A 24,405-nucleotide genomic window follows, 5' to 3' on the forward strand; every position below is an offset into this window, starting at 1 on the left:
TCGGTTTTTTTTTCTTTTTTTTTCTTTTAATCATGCGATTTTCAGGTACTCATTTTTTTTCCCTATAAATTTGCCCAATTTACTCCCCCCTCCCCCCACCCCCCCCCCGGGGATTTTCTTACCATGTGATTTGTGCATTTGGAATGTCTGGACCGTTTTGTGTGATTTGTGCATGTGGTTTCTCACTTTCTCCACATTTATTTGGGGTTTGACTTAACAATCCCTCTAGATATTATATTAAAGTTGGTCTTCTTCACAAGGGTCGTAGAATATCCTCATGCTCAAGTGTTTTTTAGCCTAAGTATTCGTCTTATGGATGGTAACAAAGTATTTTTGTTAAGCTTTTTGACTGGCGGTCGAAATGTATTTCCAGTGTGACAAATTAAATTTATTATTACGATGAAGCGATCGGTTGGTCTGGCCATTGGTCGTGTTACTTTTTTCCTTTGCATTAGGGTTTGTTGTACACCATTTGTTCAGTAATTTTTATTGTTGATCTTGATGCACATCCACAATCGAAAATTTAATATGCACCTCTACAATTTTTGTGCACCTGAGCAACATTTGTGAATTGGCATATTTATCGTCATCCCTATTACATATTTATCTTTCCTTATCATGACGCGTTCCCTGTATCCCATATTGAATTTCATATCAATTTTATGGTCTCTCCAGGAAGTTGGATGGTTAAGTGGCTCTCATTTGGCTTTCAATGGCTTACTTTTGTTCTTCAAATCCTTACTATAGTGATTACAGAAATGAAATATCCGTTTGATGTACTTCTCCCCTTTTAAAAAGATAAATCAGTATTTTATTTTTATCTAAGAAATTTATAATGAAAAGTTAGATAAACAAAGGTTCATCATTCGCTTTCACTTGTAATTTGATTGAATCTTTCGAATTTGTACATATTACAGTTTAAAATTAATTTACTTCAGTCCTGAGATTTAAAAGGTGGACTACCGTGCAATCTTTGCAATTTAAATCACTTTCAATATTAAATGAAAACTTTGCAAGGCAATTAAGCCAAAATTGTGCGAACATTTGCATTACAAAAGGAAGTTGAATTACTACAGTAGCCAGTATTTTCTGGGACAAAATAAATGAATTAACGAGATTCCAACTTTCCAAGCTCGTTTTCTAGGCTTGATTCTTGAAACTAACACCAAAATATCAATATCTCAAAACATAAAACACGATCAGTTATTCAAAAAATATATATACTGATATGTATAGGAAATAAAGGCCCTCAGGGGTACTTACCAGTTACCCTGGTGGTGTGTAATATGCATAAATAGTGTAGTAGGTTTGTGCAAAAGTAAGTAGCAACAAGACAACAGCAGCAACCAAAGAGATAATGGCCCAAGGATTACTGAAGTAATTGTGTCTCAAGCTTGCACACCAAGTATTCCACCTATGGTTGTAATACCGATTCATAGCCTCTGACAATGGGGAAAGGTAACTGTTGTTAATGTCAAACACAACCTCTTGGCATAAGCGGTTGAAAAGGTCTGCAACTTCAGCATCACTGCCAAGCCAGTGCTCAATGATCCCACGGTAATGAAGGTACCCCACATCCTCTGGAGAGTTAATCAAGTTGTCCATGAATATAACATAGGATGTAATGTCATTGCTGCAATCAAGATGACACTGCTCAAAGGCAATGAGGTTGAGGAACAAAGACTTGGTACCATCGTGGATCAAGAGCCGTGGTATTCGCAGAATACCGTCCTTAAATTTGATATCCCAGAATCGATCAGTCTTCCTTTTCTTGAACTTGATTCCAAGCTCTTTAAGCTCTGTGACACAATGTATCAGTTGCTGCCTTCGTTTGTCAACAACTCTATTAGCATGTGACCTGCGTTTGATCCATGTTCTGGGTGGTGGTTGTGGTCCTGTGCGCAAAAGACTTCTCCTGAACACTTCCAAGCAGTGAAGACCTCCTTGATCGGACAAAGGGTCAAAGGTTTCAGTGCTTTTAAGTGATGATTCCAATTTGCTTCTATCACTTTTTGTCAATGGTTCATCTGTTGGCATTAAAGGGTCAAAGAACCTTAGTGCTAGAGTTGCAACAAGTCCTTTCATGTCTGGGTTACCCAGTTGAATTCCCAGAAGCATATCTAGTACAAACAAGGGGAGCTGGTTTTCTAGCATGATCATATCTCTTTGAATGGAATGCATCGATCCACGCATTGCAAAAACAGGATCATTCCTGGAGTATCCAAGTTGCTTGAATCCCTCTATGGCTCCTCTAAATAGCTCCAGCACAAAACAACCATCAAGGACCAGCATTTCCACAAACTCATTGCTGCTTAAACTGAATGGTCCTTCATAACAGGAGCGAGCTCTTTCTTCTATCTCTTTCATTGAATTGAGATAGAGGCTAATGTCATGTTTGGTACGCTTGAGGACATGGTTAAGAGAACGCCATTTATGGCGCTCCATTTGGCGAAGGCGTCTTTTGCCATGATGGTAAGGACCTATGGACACAATCTGGGGTGCAAAAGCTTTATCATCACCGCTGCTTTCTCTAAGGTAGTGAGGAATTTTGTAGATTGATAGCTTGGCCCATGAACTTGCCATGTCATCTTGACGTGCTTGCTCTAGCTTCTCATTGATGGAGATCACCCATTCAGATACTGGTGAGTTGGGTTCCTCTTGCAAATTTTCACCTTCTACATTGATGACAACCTGCAATGATTCTGAAGGTTCCTGCTGAAGCTTTTGCTGCTGCTGAAACTCTGTTGATCGGCTACCTGAATTAGGAGAAGATGGGATCCCAGATTGTAAGGTTTCTTTGAGTTTAAGGGTGATGAGGTACCAACTCAAGAGCTCTTTGTTGAATACAGCTACCATGTTTTCTGTTCAAGGCCTTCTGGTCTGTTTCTTGATGCTGTCCAATTCATAAACAAATACAACTGAATAGTTTGTGATTGAGGATAAAGACTATTGTGATTATGGCTTTGAAGGGACCTAGACATTTCATAATAGGATTCTGTAATTGACTTGAACAAATTATGCAGCTCATATGGGACCCTTTTAGCCCAAATATTTGCATTTTGCTGATAACTTCAACTCTAAAGCGTGCTATTATATTCTAAACTAAATTCTTATTCTCTATATAATATATGTAGCACGTCAGATTATTTTTGAAAAGACTCTTAAAATATCTCGTAGTATCAGATAATGGATAAAAGTGGCTTGAACATGCTCCGAATTATCACTGTGGTATCTGATACTCAGAACAATCAATATACCATCTTAATTTGCTTTGAGAGTTCTTATTTGGTATCACCAATTTGCGTTTTTCCCTTATTATTTATGATATGACATGTCACCTCTTCAACTTTACTGCTTGGTTACACAACGCTTTATTGTGTTATTTACTTTTCTTGGTGGATCTGTGATAAAATGCTGGGCGCTTAACTTTCTAAATCATAATGTCAACCATCATATCATACAAAAATTTGAGGATAGCAATGCGTCAGAGCTCCTTGAATTGAATAGTAATAAACCACCCACATGAACAATAATAATTCTTTATAATCCACATGTAAAATATTAATGTAGGGATTATTTCCTTCTGGTGACATTTGTAAAAAACTATTAATAAATAGACTAAGATGTGTGGAGGAAGTAAGGTGGGGCACAGTTGCAAGCACAAAAGTGGAAGAAACGTGAAAGAATCAAATTTTTTCTCTCCTTATTAATCTAGAATTGGATCATATCCTAGTCTTGATTGTTCATTTAAATAATATATAAAAGGAATGATGATGAGACTTCACTCCTTGTATACAAATCACTTTCTTGTACTAATCACCTCAAATATAAATTTCTAATACTCTTTCTCAAATATATATGAATTGAGTCGTCACATCCACTTAAAATTGTAAGAGAATAGATAGTATAATAATATCCTTTATATATTTATCATTTTCTCTAGTATTAAACAATATAAGATTTTTATTTTTTACTTGAAATACATTTCGAAAACACCTTATGCTTCTCTCACTTTTGCATCAAAAACTAACTTCTAATTTGAGCACAATTTATCATTCTTAAAATGTGTTTCTGTGCTTTGGTCAAGTTCTTACATTTTCAAAGCACTTTCTGCTTTAATTAACATGTCTTTAGACATGTGACTTTCTTTATGAAAAAATTAAAAAGATTTTAGTCAATAGCTGAAAATCCCCAGCGTGAATAATGACAGATGAAAATAACTTATGGGCACGGATGGAAGCAGAAGCGTTGGCTCATCAAATTGGAAGTTAGAACATTTATTCATGCTAGCTTTGACAATAGCATTGCTGCTAATTATTAGCAATTTAGCATCTTAATTGAATATGCCCATCTCTTTATATTTTTCTCTTGACTTTTGCATAAAATAATAAGCCTCTTATTTGTATATTAATATATTGCCAACTAAATCTCTTGATAACTAATATAGTTGAAGGAATGATACGAGTGCATTTGCTGCGCTCATTAGCATCATTAAGAAACCATGCGCCAGCTTCTTGTTGTGCCTAAAAATAGCCCTTGCTTTAATACTTTGAACAAGGTTGTGTGAGGTCTTAAAACATAATTTAGGCTTCACTAATTTTCAAAAGTTATTTTATATGAGAATGATTATTTAAATCTTATAAAATATTATGGTCATATTCTTACTGATTTAAAACACCTTTAAAACCTCTACTCATTTACTCTATTCTCTTTTTATTTTTTTTGGCTTAGGCTAACCTTTTGACATAGCATGCAAGTTGTAGAAAAACCACTATAGATTAATTAACGAGAAATATAGATATCATTGTTAAACAATTATTTTAAATAACTAAAATTAATAATAAAATTTTATTGAAAATGTTTATTATTTTATATTTTTAATATAATAATTTTTAATAAAACATTATTATTTTTAAATAAATTAACTGATAATTTAGTGTATACTTAGGTCAGGTTATTTTGAGAAAATAATTGTTTATTTTTAATAGCTTTGTGAAAGGGCTTCTAAGAAATAAGTGATTATTTCCTTATAAAATCCCAACATTTATTAATTTCATGGGCCGTAACTGGATTCAATGATTTAGCAAGAAAAGAGTGAATTAATAAGGAAAGTGTAAGTGTAATTGTCACTCATTTGGAGGATTTGTCTTTTAATGGAGGAAAAGAAAGAAATTAAGTAAATTCCACTAAAACAAAATCACCTCTCCATTACCATGACTTTGTTAGAGAAAACCAATGAAAATATTGGGGAGACGGAGGGATGTAACGGTGGTTTTTTTTTTTTTCCTTTCAATTTTTCTATGAATTAGTATTTTCTGTAAAATAAATTAATTAAAATATTGTAATAATAATTTTAACTACAATCTATTTATTTTAGTTGTTGAATGATTTTAATAAAATATAAAAAAAATTATATATTTTATTACATTATTTTTAATTATTATAAATATTCATTTGATATAATCTTCTTATGTTTACTCATTTAAACAAGGGAAATATATATATATATATATATATATTTTTTTTTTTATTTTTTTTTTATGCATCAAAACAAGATTTTGGTCACCAAGTAATTGAAACTACACAATTGAAGAGAGATTAACTTCTAACAATTAGCAGAGTGGTGGGTGGAGGAAACAGGAAGTATGAGTGTAGGACTAGCAGAAAAGAGGGTGGGAACTTTGGACCTTGGAAAGGTTGTTGGTGCAGTTGCTGAGAGTGTGAAAGAAACTTGGTTTATGTTAAAATAAGATTAATGAATATAAAGTGGGGGGGGATCAAAGTTGTGAATAATTTAGGCAGGGAAAAAATGAACATAATAAAAACTAGTAAAGTGCCACCACGTGATTTGGTGGTTTCGGTGATGGACCATTTGATGTAAAGTAAGCATATCCATTTTGCTGTCAACTTACGAAGTAATTATTTTGTCCACACTCCTTGGAGCCAATCTCTCATTATTCCAATGATTTGGGAGTGGAAGTGGATCAGTATTGGGATAATTTTTCTTTCAGACATTCAGCCATTTTAGATTAGTTTTTAATTTATATATTTGAATTTTTTCTAATTGAGATAATTATTTAATTATTAAATTATTTTTTTATATATTCATAAGTGTTTAATAGAGAAGTTGAAAAAATGAAGTTTTAAAAAAGTTAAAATATTATTTTAACTCGTGCAACAAATCGGTTTAATCATTTGCAAGCAAGTTCCAAATTGAGCCCAATATGACGGCCATTCAGCCCTTGAGCCTTATTGGATCTGGGCCGAAATTGAAGTACTGAACACAAGTAAAATAACCTCAACCAATTATTGTCAAGTCTTATACAATCTTTTACTATTATTTAAATTTTAATGATGATAGAATATATTCAATTAATATTTATAAAAGTAATGTGTCTTGATATAAACATTTATTTGTAAAATTATTTAATTTTAAAAAACTGTAATTTGTAATTCATATTTACTTAGTAAACAAAATATTTATTAAGGACAATAAAAGTATATCTTATCGTATATTTTTATTATTTAATAACAATGACATTTTGATTTCAGTTTTATTTTCATCTATTTTTAAATTTGAAAATGTTCATATAATACATGAAAAAAAATTTCTGTAATTTTGTATTATACGATATAATCTTCATTCTTAAGATTGAGATAATCCTTTACCATACGAACCCAGTTATAAAATTGATACTATTTTTACATTTTAAAAAAATTGTTTTCTCTCTCCAAATATAATTTACTTATTTTTTCACACTTCCCTTTTTACTGTATTTTCTTTCTAAACTCCACCTATTTACACACTCAAACTAATTACTACAATTCCACTTTGAAATATTAAACCAAGATATACTTTTCACAGTGATTTAATCTGAGGCATATTTTATCTTAAAAATATGGCGTCATTTTCACTTTCTCCTTTAAAATATAAATTTTTAATCAAGTGTGGATATCTTATTATCTTGAAATTTTCCTCTTTTCCCTCAAAGAAGTTGTGGACATAGTTACTCTGTTAGTAATTAAATCTGCCTGTTAAAAAAGTAAAAGACAATTGTATAATCCTATAGAGAAGAATATGTATTAACATCGAATAAATTTGGGTACAGGCTTCCTGCAAGGCTGCAAAACCAAAATGACATTACCTTTCAAATGCGAACGGAATAATGGAATATATGGCACCTTCAATAAAAAGAAGAAAACAAATCAATATAAAAAAAAAATGGGTGAAATCAGACTGGAATGCACATATGCTGGCCGGTCCACCATAAAAGTTATGCTGCCGACGTATGTACCCAGTAAGACATCAGCTTTCTCCATTTGGTCAAATTCAAATTCTTGTTGCCGAAGGCCAGCAGTCACGTATCCACAGGGCACTAAATTCCTCAGATGTACTTAATAACATCTCAGTTTTGTTCGGAATGTGTAGAGATTTGCACACCTATCACTTTGGTGTTCTGCTTTCTCTTACTTCTACTGCGCCGGGATCTTGGTGTTTTGGTCTTTGTAGAGGGCTTGTTCATCTGCTCTTGCGTGCCAATTAACACTTTTTCATTAGATGGGAGCTCGGGAGGAGCATCTGGCCATGGAGTGCGTTTTGAAGGGACGGTGATATCCAAAGGAGGGTCAATTATCCATCTGAATAGAATAGCATCATATGGTCAGGTACATGGACAGAAAATATGCTAGTAAATACTAGGCTAAGTTGAGGATACATGAATCCATCCATCTATTGGATGATGCATCACAAATTACAAGCACAAAAATGTGCCTGACATGAGACCAGAAATAAATTCCATGACATTTGTGGGAAATTTTAGGGATTGTTTGGTTTGGGGATGCTTTTTTTTTTTTTTCATTTCCTAATTATTACAAATAATTACAAAACGTCACATTTCTTTCAGTTCATTTCTGTTATAGTTAAAACAACAATGAAAACAGAAAATAACCTAAAACTAAACAGACCCTAAGGGAATAAAAAATAGAAATAACACATATTTGACAAATACCTTTAGTTTATCAGGGGAAGAACGTATTTAAGAAGCCAGAAAATAGCCAATCAGCAAAAGTTGACTAGATGAAGAAAAGAAGCCAATGGAAACAATGGTGCAGTGCAGCCATAAGAACACACCTAATTGCATGCATGTGATGTCCTAAAAAGTAAACATTTTGAGATTGCGCTAATGATTGAAGCAAGGTCTCAATACATCCTTTTCCCATTCTTAAACTTAACCTTTGGAAACTTCATAGATGTAACAAAATATTTTATTGGTAAGGAATAAGGATGCAAAGATCCCAATCCAAACATTCACAATAAAACCTTGGGATGTTGTTGATGAGTGATCGCACTGAAGCTATGTTCGAATAGACATTAGCCAGCAGTTTCAATCTAACACATTGTGTTATTTGGCTTCTTCTAGCAAGTCCATCTAAAAGCAAAAACTAACACGAAATAAGTGTCATGTAATTGCTGACATTTAAAGGGAAATGAAAATGTTCCCTTCAGAGAGATGAAGGCGCCTATTGTAGAGGATCTATTACACAGGCCTATTAAGCATCCGTCTATGAATAAGTTTATTCCAATAGATCTCATATGTAATACGAGGACTTCAATGAATCCTGTTTTTCTACTGTTCGGCTCAAGTGTAGTCCCTAGCACCAATTCCATCATTATATCCAATTATATATATTAACCAAACAAACAATTAGAGACTATGGCTTCCTTGTACCCCAACCTCCTTGTGATCATTTTGGTTCTTTCAGTTCCAACATATACTAGTGACTTGGAAAGCCTGCAATATACACCTGAACATAGTCCACATAATTAAATAATCAAGGTGCCTATAACAGTAACCCTCCCTCAACCATGCATCATGGTTTCAACACTTACATTTAATAACCCCCTGAGGGCAACCACTTGCAGCGAATAATGTAGTTATTATCCAAAAGATGATCCCCATATGAAAAGCAGTCACAAAGGAGGAGTGAAGCACTGTTTGAGCCTTTTTAATTAGAACAGCACTTGCATACAGAATGTATGCCATGTGAGAATTTTTTCAAGGAGGAAAGAACCCCTGGATGTTAACAAATATGATAATACATAATGTCTGAAAAAATTCTGCACCAAATTGGCAGCAGTATTCTTTATTAGCTATGTTTTGCTAAGCTCAGTCTGACCAATATCATGTTAGCTGGTAATTCTAAAGAAGTAATTAAGCTGGAACACCATGAATCATCCTAGAAACGAGTCTATATCACATGAGGCCCAAATATCAATGTAGGATGCATCTATTCCAAATAGGATAATTATGAGGATAACAACATAGATTCATTAACCACAGAAACGATAATTGGTAAGCATTCTTAGAGTTTACCATTCGATCAAACACGTTTCAAGCTCACAAATATTCAAAATTGTTAAATGTGCAATGCTTTTGGAATCTAGCTTTTTTTTGGGGGGGGGGGGGTGCAGAATCTATTTTTCCTGCAAAATATTTTTTCAGTAAAAAAATATGACTGACATAAATGCTTGACATCAGTTGGAAAATGAAACTTAAGAGCATCACAAATGAAAATTTCTGAAATCAAGAGGAAATGACTCACCGAGAAGGAAATTTGCTGTCTGTGCGAGCTTCAACCCGCAGCCACCAAAGTAAAACTTGACGTCCACAATTTCCGAGTGGTTCTACCATAGAGGAGCTCTTGAGCAAAGACAGTGGACTCTCTATCTCCTCACCAGCTCCATCTAATGCATCAAGATCCTTAATCCACTCTGGCTTACCATCAACATCCTTCCAAAGCAACCTGGAATTCAACACAAACCCAGACCACTCAAGCTTTCTGGGTAGCACAGGTGCCCGGTCATCAACATAAACCGCACTTCTCCCCGTATATCGTAACGAATTGAAGGTGTGCCACCCAACCAATTTATCAGTACCATTACAAGCAGGACCTTGCACAGGCGTCGACGCAGCTTCCTCCTCACCACCTTCTTGAACCATAGACAAAGATTCCTCATTATCAGTAGAATGAAGAAGTATTCCAACTGAAACAGCCCCAATCCATTTCACATTCTGCGCTTCATCAAATAGCTCCATACTATGCATATTACTATCATCAGCAAATACCACAACTCCATCTAACTTCTCTTTTCTCACAATCCTGTTCCACCAAAAAGCAAAATGAACCAAACGCAAGTCATCATTTATTTTCACTGTATTCTGCTACTATCTCCAGCGCACTAACTAGTGGCAAAAATAGTAGACACACACGCTCTCGATTACACTCCATAAAGTTTATAATCACTACAATAATAACAAGAATCGAGTAATATTAGAAAAACAAAGGTTAAAGTGGACCTTAAAGCTTGAAGGCGCATCCGAGACTCGAGCTTATGCCTAGCTTCCCATGAATTTGGCATTCGTTGATGGAAACCAACGTGGATGGCTCTGAGACCGGACTTGGCAATAACGGAAGCGGTCTCGTTGGTGACTCCACCAGCCTCCACCACGATCCACACCAGATCGTACGGCACCAGTATCAGCGAGTGCATCACGCCGGTCAAGTGAAGCGTCTGAAACGTGCGCACGTAGGTTGGTGTGACGGCAATCACCGTCTTAGGGTTTTTCACTCCGAACAGCGCCCTCTGCTCCCTCTGAACCCTCTCAATTATCCTATGCGCCTTCATCACCTCCACAGGATCCGGATGCGGCCACGGCCGGATTCGGATCCCGTGCCGCCCGACCACCACGCGGCTGGTGGAGGTAGCCACCAGCGCCGTTCGGTTGGCGACGGGATTCGGAGAAACGTCGAGAGGAGCGGCGATTTCGGCAGTGCTGCGGAACGGAACAGTGTAGAGGTTGGTAGAGGAGGTGGAGAAAAGAAAGAAGAAGACGAGGCGAGAGAAGCGGAAGCCGAGGACGAGACTGATGAGGCAGCAGACGCCGTGAATGACCAGCCAGAAGATAGTCGCCGGCGACTTGACGGAACCGTCAGCGGAGGAATCCAACTGCGACGATCCTCTGAAACTGTTATTCCGGCGGTTAAGGTAGCTCTGCTGCAACGCCGAGAGCTTCATTTTGTGCGTCACACACAGTCGAAGAGAGAATGTCTGTGTGAGAGAGAGTTGAAGTAGTAATGGCTAATAATATTATACGCTGAGGTTGAGTTTTGATTTGTGGATTGTAGTTTGTAGCAGTGCCAATTAGATGGCGTTTTGAAGAGGAAGGGTGGAGCAGGTTGGAGATGGTGGTGGCTTTAGGTTGTTGGTGCTGTAATTTAATCATCTAACATTTCTTTGGGTTTACGGATAAACCGGTTTGCTTCTTCTTTTTTGGTTTTTTTATAATTTTTCTAACAAAAAAAAAATAATGTGAGAAATACAGTGTGGTGGCTGGCGATGGGTAGAAATAGCATACAACGCAGTCCTTCGTACTTGCTAGCTGCAGCTACGTGGACAATCTCAATTGGATGTTTTGTGGTAATTCTGTTTTTACTGCTAATAAAATTATAATTGCGTAGACGGATGGATATAAAGAGAGAGTGTGTGGAATCACCAATAGAGAGAGACTGCGGGAATCCTCAGGTCAACGGTTATCATGAGACTCTAATAGTGTCTATATGAATATACTAATTATGTTTTTTTTTTCATTTATTACACTATTTATACACTTAAGACGTATTTATAAAATAATATTTCTTTGAATAAGATTTATTATTATTAAGATATAATATTATTTTGTCAAATAAAAGTTACATTTATTAATTTTTACACATAATATTAAAGAGGCATATTTGCTTCGATGGATGGAAAAAATTACGGAAAAAGTCGATTTGTATGTAAAATAAAAATAAAATCACAACTTTCTCAACATATTTGGATGGAATAAAAATAAGATTGAATTTATTTATTTTATTTAAATCACAAAATTTCTTATAACAAATAATTATATTCAACAAGTAAAATTTGAATTAATCAAGTTGAAACAATTTTATATCAAGTTAATTCACACGTTGAAGTCCTTTCTTTTTGTTGTTTTCTTGCCGTTTCTCCCCAGCCAAACAGAGAAAAAAAAAAAAAGTAATGCGGCCATTCCAAGCAACTCAAAATAGTGCTGAAGTGACTGAATTTTCGTTGTCTTAAGTAAAGGAAATTACTGATATGTGACGACAAAAAATTTAATTTGCTGATCTTTTTTTCTACGGTCCAAACATTTTTATTTTTTGTCTTGACGTGTCTTTTATCTCATTTGTTTCCTTGCTATATAACTCGTTTCTCGGACCATAATTGTACTCCGTTCCACACTTCTACTCAGTTTCCATTTCTCACAACCCTACAGTCTTGGAAATTCCTCCATTTTTTGCTTTTCCTAGTTCATCACAATAATGTAAATTGAAAACTTAAACTTTTTAAAATGAACAAAATTTATATACATTTCTATAGATATTTTTGGTACTTTTTGTCATTTAAGTTTATAGTTTAATTTTAATAATACATAATAATATTAAATATTATTTTTTAAAAGACTAATTCTAATTCGAACCGACAAATAATACTAAAAATACTTAAATAATTATACTTTTTCTTTTCTTTTCTAAAATAAGGAGAGACCTAATTGAAAGCCCAAAATAACCGTAAATGTCAAAATCTTCCAACTTTGTTGCAGTTAGGAATCTAAATTGCAGCACTTATGTCGTGTCTCTATATGTTTTCATGTTTGTACGCATTGTCTAGAAACCTCCGATAATTATTTGATTTGTTAATTTAATGTTTAAAGTTGAACTGAAGTGTCTAAAATAATAAATGTTTATTAACAAGTTTTATTATAGTAGAAACATAAAAATATAAAAATTTTAATTAAGAAAATATTATTAATCGATTAAAATTCAAGACTAAAATTTGAAGTTAACGAAATCGATGATTATTTGATACGCATAACTTTTTCCTTCTACGATGTGAATATTTGACCTCGTTCAAACTTCCGTCTTTGTATGTCTACCTATAAATTCATCATCAACTCGTATTAACGCCACGTTGTAATTTATCTGTCGTTTTATATTTGCCTTTTGCTACTGCAATTTTTGGGTCAATTCTTTATGAGAGTGACAGTGATTCACATCATTTCATCTCCACGGAAGGTTTTACTCATGCATCACTTGCAACAAGTTTTGGCGTATGCTAAATTATTTGCTTCAAATAACAATAAATCTTCTCTTTGCTACATTGCGGAAATAAGGAAACAAAAACCTTTAAGGACTTTCAGGGCACCAACCCCATGGCATAGGATATTAGGTAGAGTGGGCAACACCAAAATATGGGTTGGTGGGTTGCTTCAGTCACAAAATGATCATAGGGTTCCTTCAGAATGTGGCTAACTATGCATTTTTTACCGTGCAATTAGTAAGTACATAAACATGCAAGAACGTTTTATTTGGTATGATGAAAGAACAAATGCGTTAGGTGAGTTGTGATATGTCAAAATCGTTGGTAGCCAACGCCACATATATGCTTGCGAACAAAGAAATTCTTCTTAATTGTTAAGAACTTGTATTATAAATAAAACCCAGCATGCTAATGATTGGGATTTGCTTAATTCAATTTTTTTTTTTATTAGGTAGAGACTGTGGCCTCTTTTGATTACTACATTCCACCGTTAATGTATAAAACTGGCTTGGTCTATACTACCTAATGGCTGCTCTATGTCATCACATTTTCGTTTACCTAGTAATAACAAGGAAAAAATGACTGTTTATAAAAACACTTTATAACATGTTCCTCTTTTATAATATATATTTTATTATTGATTGAAAATTATTTAAACTCAAGTAATCGTGCGTCTAGTTCTTAATTTTATAAATTTTAATGTTTTTAATTAACAATTAAGAAGTATATTGTTAGTAATTTTTTAAAAATTAATGAAATGAAATAGAATAACATGATTTAGAAAAATCATTTATCAGGTATTGTTCATAAATTCAGATTTCAGTGACTTTCTTTACCTTAAAAATTGAATCATACCAAAGATAACATTTAAATCGTCTTTTTTCTCTGTGTTTTTGTTTTCCTTAAGTTGGGTCAAATTTTATAGATAACATTTTGTAAATAATTGTTTTTTTATATGAATTAATCTTAAAACAAAAACAAAAACTAGTAAGCCCGGTTAGAATAACTGATCAGATGTTATTGGGAGCCCAATTAAATGCATTTGGGCTAACTGATGTGACATACTCATCCATCTACAGACCACCAAAAACTATTGTTTTTAGTAAGCAACTACTCTTAGCCCAACCAAACAGAAGTACGTTGAACCAAAAATAGGGGAGCAAATGCTGAATACCGTTTTGTTTCAATGAAGGTTAAATGCTCTTAACCATGATTTTATTGACTTGGAATTAAGTTATTGTTGGAAAAAATATACATAACCGCTGATTTTTGTTGAGTCCAAGCCATCTATTCTTTTATATATATATAATATAATGTTTGTACTTTTAAAATGAAAAAATAATCATGGTAAACAAAAAAGGAAAAACTGACATCAAAGAGTGGTAAGTTCAAGCAATACATATGCATATAATAACCCAAAAAAAAAGTAACACATATAAGTTAGATATTAGGTTCGATCTTGTGGGAGAATAAAATTCTACTAAAAGATTAATTTCATCGTTTTATAGATGTCCATAACTCAAAGGGATACTTCAAAGGAAAATATATATGATTTAGATCCAGACTAAGAAAATACTTGGAACATTTATCCTGTATTACCCCCGTTGATCCCTCCAGCATATTATTTACTCATCGAACTTTGAACTAATACCAAGAAATCTTAATTCAAGCCACAAAATATCTACTTGGATTTTCAGAAAGCTGTGAAATAACCCATGCAAGAAATTCTTATAAACTATTAAACCTGGTATTTGTTTTAATTAATAAAACACGAGAAATCAAGGTTCTTAATTAAAAAATAAATAGTTATCAAAGAATCAAACTTAATCTTGTTAAAATCAAGTGTGGATAAAAAAAAGTCTTATATAAAATGAGACATGAACTAGTCAAGAGTCTATAGACTCATACATTCATTATCTTAAAGTTTTGAGTAGTCTACTTTGTTAAATTTCTTTTTCTTGTTCCCTCCCCAGCATACTTAACCTAATGAAATTAATAATTAACTATAAACTAAAACTTAATTTAAGATCAGATTTAATTGTTTTGAGCAAGTTTTAGGGTAGGAAGACTTTACCTTAATTTTTTTAAATGATTGAACTTTACTATATTGTATTCTCACTTGTTAGTATTTCACAAACGAGCTTGGGCCAAATATTGAACTCAAGCGAGTCGAGTATCTCATAGTCACACGCTTGATTTAGTGACTCTCGTTCTCATCTACCTACAGCAAAAGCTTATTCTCCCAAACACTTCAACATCTGACATTATACTATTATTATTATTATTATTATTATTTTACCCTCGTTAATTTAATAACTCATTTGATATTTTTTTGTTTATTGCAACAAGATCCCACATTTGTATTACACTGTTTTTTTAGTTATTATTCTATTTTTTATCATTTATAAAACTTGATCATTAAATAAATAAATAAATATTAAAAATATAAATAAAAATTAATTTTAATATTTAAGATCGAGTTTAAGTAACTGATAAAATTTTATTAAAAATATTTATCATACTTTTATAATTTTAATATAATAATTATATATTATTAATAAAAAATATGCTTTTAAATAGTTAAATTTAACCTTAAAAGTTAAGATTAACAATTTTTTTTCTAACAAGGTGAACAAAATTTAAAAAAATGGTATAAACGTATTATTATATCATTTAATATTTTTGTAACTATCTCAGTAAAATTGTTTAACATTTTCAATTGAAAAATAACCTTTGAATAACATATCGATTATTTCTGGCAAACGTATCCTATATTGGTCTGTTTCTATTTCTTGGGTCACTTCGCTTGGTCAGTTTGTTGTCAAGAAAAATCCAAAATTGAGAGGATACGTAGGTCATTCTTCTTGACGCATAATGTGTGACACATTGAATCCAAAAAACAGACCACAAAAACAAATATATGATATTATTTTAGATTTTTTAAAAGCTATTTTTTATATTATATATATATATATATATAATATAATTTACACTTATTTATAAGTCAAACTTTATACTTAAAAATTCACATTTTAGTATTTGAATCAATATTTCGTAATGTTATAATCTTTATTTATATAACACTATTAAAAAAATATAGTTTAGTAAAAAGTAACTTCTATTCATAATATTATAACGATAAGAATTAATGTGTAATGAAATAATATCATATGTCAATTATAGAGAATATGTATTTTAATTAAAATAGATTATTTTTGCTTTTAATTAAAAATACACGTTTTAATTTTATTTATTTGAAAAAAAAAAAACAAACAAACGAATGAGTTGATAATTCATGCTTAAAAGGGATCTGGCGTACAACTATTGGCTCATAAGGAATCCGAATATTCTACAATTAATTAACCTACATTCATTGCAGATATTAATTTCAATCGTTAATATATGTTTTTATAAAATCAAATATTAATTAAAAAGAATGAATCTTACAGTTATTTTTCTAATTCCATGGGATCCAAATTCGCTGGCACGGTATTTTTGTTTTCCTTCTAAATTGCGATAAACAGATTTTTGGTCCAGTTTAAGTGTAATAAATTCATATCTCCGTTTTATTCATCAATTAAAACATCGTACCACTAAACCAAGTCGTTATAGTCATTCGGGTAATTGCACACATTTTCGAAACTATATTGAGATATATATTTGTATTTAATTATCTAAAAAATGTAAAAAATAAAATATGATAAAAATGCGACGTGAATGTCATATATTCCTTTGGTCAGTAAGGAAAATGTCAAGTTTTTGGTCTGTTGACTTTGGCATCTTTGGTGATGTTTGCATAACAATCTTGGAAATTTTGAATTCGCCTGTTCCTTTCAGCTATGTCTTTCTCCTTTTTAATCACGACGACATTGAATCACGGATGAGAGAAACAGTAGTGTTAGTTTACAACCTGCTGATATCGTGAATAAAACATACCAACGGTGATTTTAGGCAGATTACTCCTCACTATATTATTTTTCTTTTCTGAATATTCGCATTTTATTATTGTTTTTTAATTTATATTTTATTTTTTTTGTCTTTGGTTTTGACAGATTTATATTTATTAAAAATATTAAACTTAGTAAAAACGCACAATTTAATATAAAGTATAAATCACAATTTAAATACATTAATTTTATTTTTTAAATTTAATAAATTAATAAAATATATTATAAGTCACTGTTATACAATGATATAATAAAAAAATAAAATGAATTTAATACATTTGTAGTTTAATTTAATTTATATTTGAATCTTAAAATATAAAAATGTGAAAGACATATTTGACCGTTTTTTATTTCGATGATAATGGCTAGTGGAATTCGTACTACGAACAAAATTATTAAATTTATTACCAGTTTTATTTTTTTTATTTATAACACTACCTCAATAATGGCTATTCAGAAATGGCAAGCACTGCTCGGAAAAAACTAAGACATCAGGGAATAACAGAACAACGTAGAATAGGTGATTGACGAACGGACCCGGATATTCTGCAGTTAAACCCTTGACTGCAAACGGGAGGTGATGAGAAAACACGGACACACAAAATGACTGAAAAAGCAAATACGAATAAATAATATTTTTTTAATCTCAGTTTTTTAAACATTATAAAATAAATTACATTCATTACATTAAATTTATAAAAAATATAATAACTTTTAATAATAAGCAATAAGAATACATGGTATGGTAAGGTGTGAATCCAAGTCAACAGCAACATAAGCTGGCAACCAACGGATCCTCGAAAATTCACCCCGTTGGTTTAAATCAAACGGCCAAAACAATGCCTTTGACCTCATTTTAATCCCCAACGTCCCTCTGATCAATAATAACTTAACCCTCCCTTGGGTGGGACCCACAGAGCAGAAAAAGTCAATATCCCCCACACTTAGCTTCAGAAAAAGAAATAAGAAAACTTTTTTCACTTTTCTCTGTTCTTGGAGACCAAAATACCCTGTTTGGTGTTAGATCTTACAGGCAATCTCACCTGCATTTTGACGGTAACAGGAACGAGGAGGAAACCTAACGTGACAGTGCAGTCACCTAGTGGACCAAACGAGCCACTATCATTTTTTTTATATTTTTTCTTTGGCATCATTTGACCAGAGTACCCTATGTCGATGACTCTCTTTATCAATTTCATATAAAAAAATTTCACTTCCTTAATTCTCTTTCTTTGATGGTATTGCAACAACTATGGCCGTGGAACTCATGATGGGGTATAGGAACGACAGTTTCGCTGAAGAGAATGCGGTTCAAGAAGCAGCGTCTGGGTTAGAGAGCGTGGAGAAGCTCATAAGGTTACTATCACAGACTCAGCAACAACAATACCAATCTCCCATGGAAATTGAAACTGACTGCAGAGCTGTCGCTGACGTGGCGGTTTCCAAGTTCAAGAACGTGATTTCGCTTCTGGGTCGAACTAGAACCGGTCACGCTCGTTTCAGAAGAGCCCCTTTACCTCCTCCTACCCCTCAAACTCAACAACCATCTTCCGAACCTAGAGTCTATCATGCTACGCCGTTGCAGCAGATCCCTCCCCCAACTCTTCAACCTTTCATCCTCAAAAACGGGCTCACTGAGACAAAGGACTCTTCCAAGACCATTTATTTCTCACATTCCTCTGCCGCTAGTTCTTTCGTTTCGTCCCTCACCGGCGACACTGACGTTAAACAACCGTGCTTGTCGTCGCCGGCGACGGCTTTTCAGATCACGAATCTTTCTCAGGTATCCTCCGCTGGAAAGCCTCCTCTTTTTTCGTCTTCGACGAAGAGGAAGTGTAGCTCTGAAAACTTGGGTTCTGCTAAGTGTGGTAGTTCCTCTGGTCGCTGCCATTGCTCGAAGAAAAGGTATGCCATATGTGCGATGGGTCCTGGTTCAAAATTGTTTTTTTAAAACATATAAATGATTTTTGGAAAACGACTATGTATTTATGTTTTGTTTTGTTTGTGAAATCCTATGTATTTTTATGTGACGATGTTTTGTTCTTAAGCATTGTGTTTTGGATTGGTTTACGGCAGCAGAAAAATGAGGTTGAAGAGGGTGGTGAGGGTACCGGCAATAAGCTTGAAAATGGCTGACATTCCTCCTGATGATTATTCTTGGAGGAAGTATGGACAGAAACCTATTAAAGGATCCCCCCATCCAAGGTACTAAAACATATAACATTTTATTATTATTATAAAAAAAAATAACTTCCTAATTTAAGCAGTTAAATAGTAATTTTTTGTTAGAATATTTTTTTTACACTTTTATAAACAACCTTTACATCGAGTTCTGATATGAATTATCCACCACTTAAGTAGGAACAATTTTATCTTGGTATATGCTACAAAATTCAAAATGGACCCGTGTATATATATATATATATATATATATATATATATATATTAGTAAATTCTCAAATTAATTAATTACATCGTGAAATTTGGATCCTCTAAGGTCTTCTCGTCTCTCCTGAAAAAAAAAATGACACTGATGAAAAATAAGAGGGATTGACTATAAAATATTATAATATTTTATAACTGCTAAATATAAAATTAACGGTTAATATCTCTGCAAAAGTTAGATCAGTCTAGAGAACTAGAATTGACATGTGTGGGTGGTATATTAAAAAATATATATAATAAATGTCATCTTGGACAGTTAATAAATAATGAAAAAGTTTTAAAAGTTCAAAAATTAAAATGAACTAATTTATGCAATTTAGATGGCTAGAATTTAATTATTTTTTCTTTTCCTATAAGCTGAACCTCCGAGGAGTTATTTTTTTGTTTGTTTCCTTTTTATTTTCTTCCGGTATAGGTTAAATTTAGAAAAATCCATGGACGGTTTCTGTCCTTTCCTGTTGAATTTTTATGCTTTGTTGTGGAGTTATTTTTGGAACAATCAATTGTAGGGGTTACTACAAGTGCAGCAGCGTTAGAGGGTGTCCAGCGCGGAAACACGTAGAACGGGCTTTGGATGATCCATCTATGCTGGTGGTTACCTATGAAGGAGATCACAATCACACCCTCTCTGCGGCCGAAGCTACAAATCTTATCCTAGAATCCTCTTAAACTAATTAATCATTGTTTCCCACCACAAGTATATTCTCATCGTGTCATTGATAGCTTGTACAATTGCAAATTTTACTCACTCAGCTTTTATCTCGAAGGAGATTGGTGGGTGTTCCATGTTCCTGTACAATATTGGATTCCATTATCTTTTCTTGTTCACTACAAAGACTTGGACCAACACTTTGAATCCATCATGACTATCTATATATATTTTTAAAAAAGGTGAACATGGTGGATTTGGCAACGTATTACTAAAGGAAGAAAGAAGTGGGGTTTTATTCTCTTTCTGCTCCCTCTCTTTTCTATTTGATTGCTTTACATGTGGTGCTTATCTTGGATGCTCATCATCCTTCAACTTTAATGGGGGAGTTTCAATGTGGAACGAGTTCTACTTTGAATATTTTAAAGAGTAAAGTGGGGGGAAAATGCAATGAAAGCGACGGAGTCAAAGAACTGAACAGAAGGGGTGTGATATGTCGTGTTTAAAATGGTTGACTAAGTTGGCACTTAGCAGTTGCTGGTTGGGACGGCAAATAATTGTGAGTGAATGAAGGTGAGGTGAGTTTTTAATGCAATCTTTGTTGGACCGTTTGGTTTCTAGGATTAAAGTTTGGCTAGAAATTGGAACTTTAGTACACTGGGAGAGAGGGGTTGATAATCTAGAAAGTAGAAAGTCTATTAATCTTGTGGAAAACCTGTTGCAAAGTCAAAATGGGTGGGTGTGGAATTCAATCAATTGATAAGTTATAGCACTCGAAGGTCCTACCTCGTTTGCCAATTTGTTTATTTGCTATTGGCTTTATTTCCTTTTCCTTTGCCTTTGCCTTCACGTTAGCTTTGCAATTGGTATAGGTCCCTGCACTTATTAGTTGATTTCACTATTTACATGCACGTGGCTTCCTATATCATATATATTCCTCAAACATATACTTATAAAACTATTATTTTATCTTATTTTCTTCCCATACTTTTTCGCAGTCTAAGTGCATTCATGACAAGCCAATATGTTCATGACCAGCCATATCTTTTTCCTACGTGACATTTTTTTTTATCGTATACATCTTTTTTCGAAAAGTGATTTAATTATTCTTGTAGCAACAAATCATCAATTTAAAATTTTTTAATGTACTTTAGAAAATATACATTCTATAAAATAGAAAAAGGTAAGTTTCCTACCTATGTAGGTTGGATCTAGCGTTTGGATTAGTCTTTCTTAAAATAACAAATTGTGATACAAATTTTCACAAGAGGTACCCACCCTCATTCAACGTCTAATTATATCTTAAGCAAATATTGTCTTCTGTTTGTGTATAATAAAATATCAATCTAACGGTGAATTGTAAAAATGTCACCCTTTTTTAGTTTTTTTTTTAAAGGATAGTAACACAATTTTTTATAATACACTTATTATTATTAACTAAAATTTATTTAAGACATAGAAGTATAAGAGAAAAATATAAATTTAAGAATAAAAAATATATGACTCACATAATTTTTATAATTTTAATTAATAATTAAAAATATATTAAAAAAAGTATGTTAAAAAGTATATTACTTATATATTTTTTTGCTTGTTTTATAACTTTAACTTGACTCTCCCACTTATGCATAAAAAATACTTTACAATGCAATTTTTTAAAATAATATTTTCTACCTAAATATATTAGGCCAAAAAATGCTAATAATAAATATTTATCAACATTTATATGATAAGTAAAAATATTTTATCTAAAAAGTTAAACATTTAGTCACTGGTATAACATTTATATTGATTATTGACTTAGTTTAAGTATTGAATTAATGAGCTATTAATTAAACCAACGAGTGATCAGTTAAATTAATAGATAATAAATATTAAATATTATATACATTTTTTTAAAAGAAGTTTGGTTCATTGATTATCTCTTTTATCTCTGTGTGTCCGTTTTGTTTAATTTTACATAACTCAAGAAGATTCACATATAAGAGTTTTTTGGAGGGAGAAAAAGAGAAGGGCAAAATTTATATTTTAAATAAATATATTTAAAATTAGTAATTTTTAAAAATAATAAATATAAATTAATATATTAACAAAACTTTAATGTATTAATAATATATTTATCATCATAAATATACTCTTAAAGTTGATTTCTTTCTCTTTTAAAAAAAAATACAAACAAATAATTTAAAATAATTTAACTTGCTGATTCAGAAAAAATAAACATAAATTTGAACCGATCATATGTTTGATTTTTTAAACAAATCGATTCAATCGATTAGTTTGAGCCAAATTTAAAAACATTATATTTAGTAAGACTACTTTTTTTCCCACATTTTGCTATTTGCATTTTTTAAAATTAACATAATTTAAAAATAAACTAATTTTTATGCTTATATTTATAATTTTTTATTTTTTTTTGCTATATAAAGGAGTTAAAAGCCCAATAGAAACAAACTACATAGGATATCTAACAATACCTATTATGGTGGAGTTAAGACATATATAAAGTAAAAGGGAGGAGGAAGCCTCTAGAAAGACAAAGTTGTACAAAAACCCTTCCAAACCTGCTTTAGCTAGGTAATCAGCGCAAAACTTAGCCTTCTATAGATATGGCTTAATCAAATACATTTAATATGAACTAAAATACTCCTGATTTCCTGGATTACCTTAAACAGCAGGTGAGACCGAGGTTGGACATACTGGATGAGAGAGATAGCTTGTTTGCAGTCACTTTCAATCCACACTCATTGGAAACCCTTTTTTAGAACCAGCTGAAGCCTATGATAGAGGCTCCAAAGCTCAGCTTCTAAAGGGGAGTAAAGGCTGATTTTTTTGCTGAATCCAATTAATAGTTGGCCTTTACAATCACGAACAAGCCCTCCATAGGCAGGCTCTCCATGACACCTTGAGACAGCTCCATCCACATTCACCTTCACCTGGCCTAGGGAGGAGGAGTCCAAGTCATCACAGCCTGATCATAAACCAACTGTTGCAGATGGATATGAATGTCCCTACAACAGGAAAACATGAAATTAAAGTCATATATAATTTTTTGAATTAGACCATTAGGCTGAATAGAAACAATTTGAAACACGAACTTATTCTTATCATTCCATAAGTTCCAAATGGTGAATCCAAAAATAATATGCCATCTAGGAAAAAGACTATAATTTGTATTGGATAAGTTGAAGGCTAACCATTCTAAGATTCCCTTGTTAAAAAAGGCCACCCATTGTTAATGGAAGACAAGGTGGTCCCAAACAGACTTGGCATAAAAGTAGTCCCTGAGCACATGAAAAATGGTTTCAGGGGCTTCCCCACATCTAGGACAAAAAAAGGGAGTTAGCCATGTTTCTCTTACACCTTTTCTCATTTGTGAGGAGTCTCTCATGAGCTACTTTCCACAAGAAAAAGTTATCTTAGGGGTCCATCCCAATTCCAAACCCGCCTAAAGATTTCCTGGTTATACTTAGGGATGTGATCATATTTATGCAACATATTATAAGTAGACTTAATGGAGAAAATACCATTACTAGTCTTATTCTAATAAGCTGAGTCAGGGGTTCCTATTCTAGAAAGAGGATCAATAGAGGTAATGGCCTGACAAATGTGGTTAGGAAGGAAATAAGAGATTTTTTTTCCAATTCCAGTTGTTCTCAAAAGAGAATAAACCTACAGGAAGGTTCAAATCATGTTCAGGCACTAGGTTTTGGAGAAAGTAGCTAGACTAGAAAATTGAGGAACCTAGGGATCCTGCCAGAATATGGCTGTTAAGCCATCCCCTAAGGACCAACTAACCCCAGAGCAGAAATTTGGCAAAACAGTGAGTAAATCCTTCTAGAGATTGGATACTAGGTGGGTGTTACTGAAATTAGGATCTTTTCCTATTCTGAATTTGTATTTGCTATACAGGACTCTAGGTGAGGAAACTAGTCTCCACCAAAGCTTCATAAGAGATAAGCTTTGTTTAGAGTCCTGAGGTCCTTAAAGCCAAGACCCCCATCAATTTTGGATTTACAAATTTTCTACTAACCAATGGGATGAAACTTTTTCCTTCCTAAAAAGACCCAGATGAAATTTTTGCAGCTGCTATTAATTTCCTTACAAACAGAATTTAGAATGTAGGTGGTTTGCATGATATAAGAGGAGATACTTAACAGGCTTGATTGGGTTAGGGTAACTCTCCCAGCTAAGGATAAATA

General features: G+C 32.8%; 3 protein-coding genes across 5 annotated transcripts; 1 reads left to right on the plus strand and 2 right to left on the minus strand.

Moving 5' to 3' along the window:
* Positions 1 to 987: 987 nt before the first annotated feature.
* On the minus strand, positions 988 to 3,027 carry LOC113869322 (UPF0481 protein At3g47200). Of its 2 annotated transcripts, XM_027505591.1 has the most exons (2): positions 2,132 to 3,027; positions 988 to 2,053 (listed from the first exon to the last, which is right to left on the minus strand). In XM_027505591.1, the coding sequence occupies exons 1-2, from the start codon at positions 2,854 to 2,856 to the stop codon at positions 1,267 to 1,269; spliced, it is 1,512 nt and encodes a 503-aa protein (XP_027361392.1). In that variant the 5' UTR covers positions 2,857 to 3,027; the 3' UTR covers positions 988 to 1,266. The 2 variants fall into 2 exon arrangements, with proteins under 2 accessions (XP_027361392.1, XP_027361391.1); XM_027505590.1 differs by having other exon boundaries at positions 988 to 3,027.
* A 3,963-nt stretch (positions 3,028 to 6,990) lies between these two features.
* Positions 6,991 to 11,346, minus strand: LOC113869057 (probable beta-1,4-xylosyltransferase IRX14). Its single transcript, XM_027505179.1, has 3 exons — positions 10,359 to 11,346; positions 9,604 to 10,161; positions 6,991 to 7,638 (listed from the first exon to the last, which is right to left on the minus strand). Exons 1-3 carry the CDS (start codon positions 11,075 to 11,077, stop codon positions 7,407 to 7,409), a joined length of 1,509 nt encoding a protein of 502 aa, XP_027360980.1. The 5' UTR covers positions 11,078 to 11,346; the 3' UTR covers positions 6,991 to 7,406.
* Positions 11,347 to 18,331: 6,985 nt separating this feature from the next.
* LOC113869151 (probable WRKY transcription factor 15) lies at positions 18,332 to 20,415 on the plus strand. Of its 2 annotated transcripts, none has more exons than XM_027505328.1 (3): positions 18,332 to 19,014; positions 19,186 to 19,314; positions 20,064 to 20,415. In XM_027505328.1, the coding sequence occupies exons 1-3, from the start codon at positions 18,362 to 18,364 to the stop codon at positions 20,221 to 20,223; spliced, it is 942 nt and encodes a 313-aa protein (XP_027361129.1). In that variant the 5' UTR covers positions 18,332 to 18,361; the 3' UTR covers positions 20,224 to 20,415. The 2 variants fall into 2 exon arrangements, with proteins under 2 accessions (XP_027361129.1, XP_027361130.1); XM_027505329.1 differs by having other exon boundaries at positions 19,189 to 19,314.
* The last annotated feature ends 3,990 nt before the right edge of the window (positions 20,416 to 24,405 follow it).

The sequence above is a fragment of the Abrus precatorius genome, unplaced genomic scaffold (assembly GCF_003935025.1).
Source record: "Abrus precatorius isolate BTA unplaced genomic scaffold, Abrus_2018 Scaffold6, whole genome shotgun sequence".
Lineage (NCBI taxonomy): Eukaryota > Viridiplantae > Streptophyta > Magnoliopsida > Fabales > Fabaceae > Abrus > Abrus precatorius.